The following is a 9,888-nucleotide window of genomic DNA, read 5'->3' as shown; positions in this document are numbered from 1 at the left end:
AATGTGCGTGCGTGCGTGCGTGCGTGCGTGCGTGCGTGCGTGCGTGCGTGCGTAGTCAGCAGTTTGGTTTAATTGAAATGGACAGGATGGGCAGTCCCCAGCCTCTACTGCCCATTAAAAGATTGTCCTGCAGCCACACACACACTCACACTCTCACACTCACTCACTCACACTCTCTCTCTCTCTCTGATGCACTGGCCTGAAACAAGCTGGCTTGCTCTCGTTTGCTCTCACTGCAACTGACAGACGGGAAGTGGTACTCAGGACCAACTAGGCAAGAGATTAGGTTGAAGGGCCTCTCATCAGCGTTCCTCACCCATGTTCTTTGCAGAGCTTACTGTAAGTGGCACTACACTCGCATGGAACATAAAAATAATTTTTCTACAGATCATCCTTTATTCTCACCGTTGTGCAACACTCGCTTGAGCTAAGAAAAACTGTCTCCTGCTTTGTTAAAACGCTGATCCACAGGGTTTTAAATGTTTTTTTCTAGCTTAAAAAGAAAAGCTCAACCCATTATTATTCATACAAATTCAGAATCACCTCATGCAGCCTAAAGTTGTTGTCATTATGGAAAACCTTCACCAGCTTAACAGCCTTGCCCAATAACAGGTTCCTAATAATAACCAAGTCTGCAAGTTATTTTCATGGTTGACCATTGATCTGTTGATTGTTAAGTAACTGATAAATGTCATGTCTGAAAATATTGGAGTTTCCAATTATGATTTCCCAAATCTGATGTTTATATCAGCCAAAACCCAAAGAAATGTTATAGTTATTAGTATTTTAGATTATTAATAAATATAGTAATATATTAAATAATGCTATAAAAGGAATTTTGTTGTAACATTGATTTAAATAGCAACTTATATCTCTCAATGTCAAAATTTTTAATATTTAATGTCTCATCAGTTAAGGCTTTTATCAGCTTAGCTTTCAAAAGCTCATTGAAGGCCCGTGTGGCTCATAGTGATGGTGTGGACTAGAGCAGTGTACCCAGCAGCATGGCCTCAGGACGCATCAAGTCTGCACTGTAAAGTTCCCCTTTAACAGTTCTACTGTACAGTACACCCCCACCCCCTCAGCGATGCAAACCCCCAGCAGGCACTGCACGCACTGTCACACATCCATGCTTGTTGAGCACTGGAGCTATGCTCAGTGGTTAACTGTTGTCAGACTTGGGAGGAGACTGCAGACCTCCCTCCCTTAAGTCAACACATCTTAATGTGTGAGCACACAAATGTACACGTCCAGTGTGCACGGACCTGAGCAGTTCAGACAGTGCATGTGTTGTTTTTCAGGTGTGCACAGGAACCAAAGGGTTTTCCCTCACCCTGAATGCAGCGAGTGTGCCGCTTCATCAAACCACATGTCGTGTAGTATGAGTTCATACAAGAATCATTAACTCATGGACGTGGAGTGATGGTAAATGTTAGTCCACCCAGGCCTGTTTAAAAGGGAATTTCAGGAGTCTGAGAAAGAGCCAACGAACTGGAAAAACTGTCACTGTGAGGAACCACCTATCTCTTTGTTGCAGAGGAGCAGGGGGAGACAGGAGCTGCTAAAGTTATTTCAAAGTACCACGGCTGTGCAGCACAGAGAGACGTCCAGGACTCCGTGGCCCTGAGGCGAACCTGGTCAGACTGACGGGGTTTGGTGAGAACCAAACCCCGTCAACCCCCTTTGAATGTCAAATATGAAACAGGGAAGTGAAATTGGTTTAAAGAGGAATGAGGCCAAACGAGAACGTAAAAGGTGAAAACAAATGGGGAACTTGAGATCTATTGAATAAAGGGGTGATTTTAAAAGGGGGAATCCCCCCATTTTGACTTCCACATGAGTACCAGTTTATTTGAATTTCCCTCGGGATAAATAAAGTATCTACTAAACTATTTGTGTGGCAACAGCTGTGAAACGACTTCTGTGGTTTTCTAAAGACTGAGAAAAGCAACCCTGGTGATGTCATAATTAATTAAGGTCATCTCTACTTCGGCTTGGATATTAGGTGATTGTAGTGTCCAGCCTGTCAGGGCACATCAGCCTGTCCTGTGCTCTGCTGTTACCACTCCCATGTTTGCTTCTCCTTTGTTTAGAGTTAAACAGAACATCCATTGAGTGTATCAATGTTCTGTAAAAAAGAAAAGAAAAAAAGAACTGGGATGGACAGACTAAGACCTGGACTCGACCCAAGTAAAATGGTGACACTTCATGTCACTGCCATCTAGTGGTCTTGGTGAGGTAGTATTTTTCTGTCAGGGTCAATACTATAAAAGTCTACAGAAACCATGACACCAACGTTTCATCCGTTAGGTCTTTAATCACAGCTACAAGAATGGGTAATTAAAAAAACTAAAAGTTGATAGAGTAAATTCCAATAATGGAAACAATCATGGCTCTCTGAAGTTAGTGAATAATTCATTCATTACCACTGATTAACAGAATAATGAGGGGTTGACAGGGGGCATCTTAACATCAGAATCAACAATCATTTCAAAGCAAAATGGCTTGAAAGCGGCGCGGAAAGTAAAACATCCGAGGTCCTAAAGGTCAAATTGGAATAAAACATAATAAATACAGTATAAAACTCAGTTCGACTCGGGAAATGTTTTTATGTAATGTTAAGAGAAAAAGCCCAAGGAGACACCCCCCCCCCCACTCCATTTAGATGTGGCCACATAAAAAAAAGCAACAAACAATCAAAGAACCCTTGAGAATCCATTAAAATCAATGTCAGCCTTTTTAAACATAATAAGAGAACCCAATGGGATGGCTGACTGTCATTAATAGATGAATAAATGAAAAACAATTATGTTACCAAAGAAAAATGAAGAGACATTTGTCATTTGAGAATAACATACAGGGAAAACAAAAGTCAAAACTAGAAAATGGGGGCCCAACAAACGCATGTTGGCTTTTTAACCATGAACAGGCGGCCTGCAGCCGCCTAGTGGCAGCCACCTAGTGGCTATAAGTGGAATAATGTCACGTAGATGTCAACCGGTCTGTCCCTCTCTTGCTGCCACAGAGGTCAAACTAAAGGTCTCCATTACAAACTTAGAGCAGCTCACTGAACTATTAGCCAACCAGCACAGCTCTACAGGTTCACGTCCCCCCATCAGTGTGCTGCTGCTGCTGGGTGGTGGTGACAGAGGATACAGTGGGAGGAGGCAGACGATGGATAAGTCTTGATCACTCGGGTGTAGTAGAGTTCAGGTGCGAGGAACCAGGGAGAGAAGGCGGTCAGTCACTGTCAAACTTAATGGAGTTGATTGTGGTGGAGATGGCTCCGCCCCGGTAGCTTCCCCTCTTCTTCTTTGTCTTCTCGTGGCGGAAGGACTTGCCTTTTGTGAACCGGAGCACATCGTTGGCTTTCTCGCCCCAGTCCCCCCTGGCTCCATACTGGAAATCCCGACAACACAAAATGAGCGCAATGGTAACTTATTCAGTCATCATAGCGATATTAAGAAATGCCTATGTGAGAACTCTTAACTGAACTCACCTTAGCATCAAAGGAGTTGTCTGCAAGACGGGGGTCCACTTCAACCTTCTCCTCCACTATTCTACGGAAAGGTATGTTGGACGACTGAAAGACAAGTTGGTTCCACAATTTTTAATCTCTTTTTCCGTCAGGAAAACAATCACTTGTATCCAGCTGGATCAAACTGAACTATGGTTAGCTATGTTTGCAGTTTTTTTTGGATAGTTGGGCTTTCGGACCAATTGCAGGAAGTTGGGACAGCGTTAAAGAATAAAAAGAAATGAAATGGACCACTTGGGGGGGGGGGGGGGTTCGTTGAACGAAATGCGAGGACGTTCAATTGGCCCCTTTGAACTGCGGTTGAGTTACAATATCAATATAAAAATACACTGGCAATGAAATTAACCGGTTCCTTAATTTCCCCAATTAAAACCCAAAGACTACTACCCGCCGAATTGACAACATGCCGACGACAGATGCATCTATAAACCGAACAATGTCAAGTATAGCTAGACGCCGCCCACGTATGTGATGATGAGGGCGTGTGTATATATCATATACTTTTTTTTTGTGCGTTCCCTAAATGCAATGTGAAAACAAGACTTACCAGATCAAATGTTTACAACTCAACAAAGACATGAAGCTTGGTTCAGACCTCGTTCTGAACTCTCAGCTGTGAAGAGCCTGAGACGAGGTTCCAGTCTCCAGCAGGTCTTACCTTCTTATTGGCTTTAGGGAACGTCTGAGGCGTGGTTGTTGCCTTCTTGTTTTTTGGTGTTGTGACCTCAGTGTCTTCCTCCTCACTTTCTGAGGATTCCTCATCCTTTTTTCTCTTTACATTGGTACCTGTAGGAACCAGTAAAAAAGTGTTCCATAAATCTAATGTGCATGAAATTATAACAGGCCTATTAAGGCGAGGTAAAGGGCGTTAAGTGTGACCTTTCTTGTAAAGACTGTTGGAGTGTGCCGCCTGCCAATACATATAATCATACACATTTAATTTCCCTGTTAAATGGCTACATCATGTTCAGCATTTGAGACGTACCATTGGTTGCGGGGGTGCTGGGCGCTGTGGCTGCTTTGCGCGGAGCTTCCTCCTCCTCTGATGAACTGTCGGAAGAGCTGCTGCTCTCTTTAGGTTTAGCTGCTGGAGTCGTCTTTGGGGTTGCAGCAGGTGTAGCAGGTTTTTTTACCTTCACCTTTGCCTCTTCCTCCTCCTCAGAGCTACTGTCACTGGATGAGGACTCCTTGGGCTTTGCTGGGGCCTTGGCTGCACTGGCCGTCTTGGGTGTCGCTGCCTTGCCGTTGGTGACAGCGGGCTTAGCAGGGGTGGACTTAGTCTCTGTCTCAGAATCTGAGGAGTCAGAGCTGCTTTCCTCCGCTTTTTTTGTTGGAGTCGCTGCTGCCTTGGTGGCTGTTGCCTTGGGTGCCGGTGGTGCTGGCTTCTTGGGCTCCTCCTCATCACTGGAGCTGTCGTCACTGGAATCTGCAGGGGCCTTTGCAGCAGCAGCAGCGGGTTTCTTGGTCACTGCTTTTGCGGGAGCTTGCTTCTTGACTGCAGTTTTGCTGGCCGCGTTGTCAGAGTCTGAGCTGTCACTGTCAGAGTCTGAGCTGCTCTCTGCTGCAGCAGCAGGTTTAGCTGCAGGAGTGGCAGGCTTTGAGGTTGGGGTAGCAGGTTTAGCTGCTGCAACTGGCTTGGCCTTTGCTGGTTCTTCCTCATCCTCAGACGAGTCAGAGTCAGAACTGCTCTCTGCTGCAGCAGTCTTTGCCGCAGGGGTAGCAGGCTTTGAGGCTGGGGTAGCTGGTTTAGCTGCTGCAGGTTTAGACTTGACTGGTTCTTCATCCTCAGAAGAGGAGTCAGAGTCTGAGCTGCTCTCTGCTGCAGCAGCAGGCTTTGCTGCAGGAGTAGCAGGCTTTGAGGCTGGGGTAGCTGGTTTAGCTGCTGCAGGTTTAGACTTGACTGGTTCTTCATCCTCAGAAGAGGAGTCAGAGTCTGAGCTGCTCTCTGCTGCGGCAGCAGGCTTTGCTGCAGGAGTAGCAGGCTTTGAGGCTGGGGTAGCTGGTTTAGCTGCTGCAGGTTTAGACTTGACTGGTTCTTCATCCTCAGAAGAGGAGTCAGAGTCTGAGCTGCTCTCTGCTGCGGCAGTAGGCTTTGCTGCAGGAGTGGCAGGCTTTGAGGCTGGGGTAGCCGGTTTAGCTGCTGCAACTGGCTTGGGCTTCGCTGGTTCTTCCTCATCCTCAGAGGAGTCGGAGTCAGAACTGCTCTCTGCTGCAGCAGGCTTTGCCGCAGGAGTAGCAGGCTTTGAGGCTGGGGTAGCAGGTTTAGCTGTCGCTGGCTTGGCCTTAGCTGGTTCTTCCTCATCATCAGAGGAGTCAGAGTCAGAACTGCTCTCTGCTGCAGCAGTAGCCTTCACTGCAGGAGTAGCAGGCTTTGAGGCAGGAGTAGCAGGTTTAGTTGTTGCTGGCTTGGCCTTAGCTGGTTCTTCCTCATCCTCAGAGGAGTCGGAGTCAGAGCTGCTCTCTGCGGCTGCAGCAGCAGGCTTAGCTGCAGGGGTGGCAGGCTTTGAAGCTGGAGTGGCAGGTTTGGTTGCTGCAGGCTTAGCTTTAGCTGGTACTTCCTCATCCTCAGAGGAGTCCTCTGAATCAGAGCTGCTCTCTGCCTTCTTGGCTGCGGGTTTGGAGGCAGCAGCAGGTTTCAGTGGGGTGACAGATTTAGTGGCAGGTTTTGAGGGAGCCTCATCTTCAGAGCTGCTATCTGAATCCCAGATAAAAGAAAAACAATATGAACATTTTCCAGATAAACATTAGTGTATGTAACAAAGCAAAGGTGGAAATAGAAAATTATATTTGTATCATAAATAAATGAATTCTAGGAAAATGGACATGGGTGATTTATAAAATTAAGGGAACAATGAGACATTACAGTAAATGTATCTTTCTTAAGAAGAAACATTGAGATCAAATGATTTTTGGCATCTCTTACCTGAGCTTGACGATTCATCTTTTTTAGCTGGGGTCGTCTTGGCAGGTGCGGGTTTAGCTGCGGGCTTCTTTGCTGTTGTTGTCTCCTCCTCTGAACTAGAATCTTCCGAGGAGGATTCGTCTTTTTTAGCAGGTGTGGCTTTAGCTGCGGCAGGTTTAGCTGCGGCAGGTTTAGCTGCAGCCGCCTTCGCAGGGGTCGACTTTGCTGCAGGTTTCTTCGACTCCTCTTCATCCTCTGAGCTCGATGAGTCGGAGTCGGAGTCTTCTTTTTTAGCAGGTGCAGCTTTGGCTGGGGCAGGTTTGACTGGGGCTGCCTTAGCTGGGGTGACTTTGGCTGGGGTCTTCTTTGCCTCCTCCTCATCTGAGCTTGAATCTACAAAAAACATTTGAATGAAGGAGAATGTTTGACGTATTCGGCATCAGGTCAGACTGAGTAAAAAGTGACCATCTAAAATCCCAATCGTTACCTGAGCTCTCAGAGCTGGATTCCTTCTTTTTTGCAGCAGGTTTCGCAGCAGTGGTCTTTACTGGTGCAGGTTTCGCTGTGAGGATTACAGTGATGTTAGACGCAGCATCAAAAACATTGACAGTTCAAGCTGAGAAAGGTGGGCGTCTCTTACCAGCCACTTTCTTCACTTCTTCCTCATCACTGCTGTCTGAGGAGTCGCTGTCCTTCGCCTTTTTGGCTGCTGGTGCAGCTGGCGCTTTCTGGACTGAGGCAGGAGGTGGGACAGCACTGTATGCTCCTAACAGGACAGAGGAGGTCGATCAGCACCATGATAGGACAGTGCAGTGCAATCGAACAATATTGTCACTTAATATCATTACAGACTGGAGCAGGTGAGCAGTTCTAGACATGAATTTTGTCTTTGAATAAGAGACACTTGGTGGACATACAGGGCCATGGAGGATGGAAATAGGGTTGGGTGTTTGCGAGGAGGGACTAGGATGTGTCAATAAGAAGTATCAGGCTTATTTTTTGGCTGAATAAAAAAACAAAAAAGCCAGGACTAGTTTCAGGATGAGGAAAAAGATGACTAAATTGTTGCCCTACAAATAAAACACACCTGCTTTGGGTTTTTTGCTGGGAGGAGCCTCGTCTTCAGAGGAGTCTTCACTGCTTGATTCTGCTGCTGCCTTTACTGGGGCCTTGGCTGGAGCCTATCAGGACATGTGACGTAAACAGTTAAAGTTTGCTGGACACATCTGTAAGTCAGTCACTCTGAATTAGACACAATCAACACCATGTAATACTATTAAGATATAGCCACATTCTTAAGCATACCTTAGCTGGTGCTTCATCTTCAGAATCTGAGGAACTGTCCTCACTACTGCTCTCCTGCTTTTTCTGACCGGCACCTTTAGCAGGAACAGCTGGTTTGGATGGTTTGACTGCTGCACCAGGCTTGGGTTCTATAGTTCAGAGTTAAATGAGGTAAATTAGATAACACACATTCAAAGTTGCAAAACAGTGTTAGTAACATCTGGCAATAAACTCACTTGGTGCAGCTTTAGTCGGCTGCTCATCCTCAGAGTCAGATTCTTCACTGCTGGAGCTGCTGTCTTTCTTCCTTGTGCTGCCTGGAGTAGCAGCAGCAGCAGCCTGCTTCACAGGAGTCTGCTTTACAGGAGTCTGCAAGCAGAAACAACATTTTTGATGGTTTAAATATAGCAGCAATGGCCAGGTGTGGGATGGACCTTTAATTTGAATGTTTTTTTCTCCTACCTTAGCCGGAGCCTTCTCCTCATCAGAGTCACTGGAGTCTTCACTGCTGCTGGATGCAGCTTTAGCAGCAGCTGCTGCTGCTGCTGCTGCTGCTGCTTTAGCAGGGACCACCTTGGCTGCTAAAATAAACAGAGAAATGGAATCTGATGATGCTGTGGACAGTTTTCTGAATGGCACATTTCAGACAGAATCAACCAGACTGGTTCTCTGGGTCAAATACGTCGACATTACCTGGAGGGGCCGTTTTAGTCGGTTTTGCAGCAGCTTTTTCATCCTCGCTGCTCGACTCCTCGCTGCTGGAGCTCTCTGTGGTGGTCTTTGCTTTCTTGGCTGATGGGCCTTTGGTAGCTTCAGCCTTGGTATGAGGCGCTTTCCGTTTCTTGGCCTCGGGGGACCTAGAAAGAGCCACAGTGATATTAAAAATGAAAAATCCAAATCCTAATATACAATTCATTCGTCATTTCTTGGTCTTATAATACTAGTTCTCTCCTGAAGCTGAGAGTGGGACAGTAGCTATGGTCATTGTGTTTATTTATATAAAGAAAATACAAGCACTTGTCTAAACAATGTGCAATGTGCTTAACAGAGCAAAACACAAAAGCGCATGATTAAAATAACAAGGCATAACGGAAACAGGAGCGAAACAGGCAGCTGTTGAGTTTTTTCAGGGGATATCGACTATAATTTAGTTTCATTGTCCTAATGTAGAAAGATCATACTTTTTTTTATGCGTTCCCTCAAGAAAATGGACCTAGATGACTTTCGATCAGGGAAGGGAACTACCGACAACGGCCACTTGGCCACATATTTTCCTGATTAATCGATAACGTTTTGAACTTAACAAACGGGAGAGGTTGGCGTAAAAACACAACAAGTGACTCACTTCACCCAAAAGTTGAAGATGTTGACGAGGTTTTCTTCATTTTCATCTTGAGGAGTCTGCGGAGGAAGCACATTGAACCAGTCACCGTGAGTTTGTACAGTCTGTACAATGTGTACATGTTGTGCAGTCAAAACTCTGTTTTCTCAGAGCACGAATAACTCGTCTTCACGATGAAATTGATCTGACGCGATTTATAACGTTTAGATAATAAAGAGCAGGCAGCGGACGCACAACTAAGTCGCGCCTGAGCCCCTACACGTGGGGACTCGTGCGGCCGCACGCTCCCTACACGTCGCTGCAGGTTGTCCCCTCGTGCTACATGTACGGACAACTTCTCCTCCAGACAGCGCGGCCAGGCGGCCGTGAAGCACACGACGGGGGCCGCTCACCACTTCGGTCTGCTTCAGAAACTGCTGCGCCGCCTTGGTGAACTTGTTGTCCCGCAGGAATGAATACACGCATTTGTAAAGATCACTCGGCACCGAGCTCTTCTCCGCCATCTTCACCACGCTCCTTCAGGAAGGAAGGAACTGGCCGGAACCTGGCGCGTAATGACGACGTCAGCACACTTCCCGGACATTAGACGGATAACTCCGTTGGAAAAAAAAAGTCTGGCACATTTTTTGACAGAATTCAAAGGTTAATTTAATCCGCAGTCGATTGCTAAATAATTGTGTGTAATAAATAAATATCACCAAACAGCCATATGATGACAAATATAATAATACGCATTTTTAAAAGTTTAGCTCTGCATTAACAAAAAATATTTCTGTTAGGTGCATCTGGAAATCGAGCTAGAGTGAGACCTCCTTTGCTAGC

At 46.0% G+C, this 9,888-nt stretch overlaps 1 protein-coding gene across 6 annotated transcripts; it reads right to left on the bottom strand.

Moving 5' to 3' along the window:
- Positions 1-2,297: 2,297 nt before the first annotated feature.
- nolc1 (nucleolar and coiled-body phosphoprotein 1) lies at positions 2,298-9,882 on the bottom strand. Of its 6 annotated transcripts, none has more exons than XM_047335017.1 (15): positions 9,459-9,882; positions 9,070-9,125; positions 8,418-8,581; positions 8,291-8,305; positions 8,187-8,254; positions 7,961-8,093; positions 7,746-7,873; positions 7,528-7,621; positions 7,081-7,206; positions 6,928-7,002; positions 6,462-6,833; positions 4,524-6,233; positions 4,197-4,324; positions 3,500-3,583; positions 2,298-3,399 (listed from the first exon to the last, which is right to left on the bottom strand). In XM_047335017.1, the coding sequence occupies exons 1-15, from the start codon at positions 9,567-9,569 to the stop codon at positions 3,241-3,243; spliced, it is 3,423 nt and encodes a 1,140-aa protein (XP_047190973.1). In that variant the 5' UTR covers positions 9,570-9,882; the 3' UTR covers positions 2,298-3,240. The 6 variants fall into 6 exon arrangements, with proteins under 6 accessions (XP_047190973.1, XP_047190974.1, XP_035462082.2 ...); XM_047335018.1 differs by having other exon boundaries at positions 8,291-8,302; XM_035606189.2 differs by having other exon boundaries at positions 8,187-8,305.
- Between the last annotated feature and the right edge of the window lie 6 nt (positions 9,883-9,888).

This window comes from Scophthalmus maximus, chromosome 10 (assembly GCF_022379125.1).
Source record: "Scophthalmus maximus strain ysfricsl-2021 chromosome 10, ASM2237912v1, whole genome shotgun sequence".
Taxonomy (NCBI): domain Eukaryota; kingdom Metazoa; phylum Chordata; class Actinopteri; order Pleuronectiformes; family Scophthalmidae; genus Scophthalmus; species Scophthalmus maximus.
The sequence above is the reverse complement of the archived record's forward strand: the minus strand, read 5'-3'. Positions and strand labels throughout refer to the sequence as shown.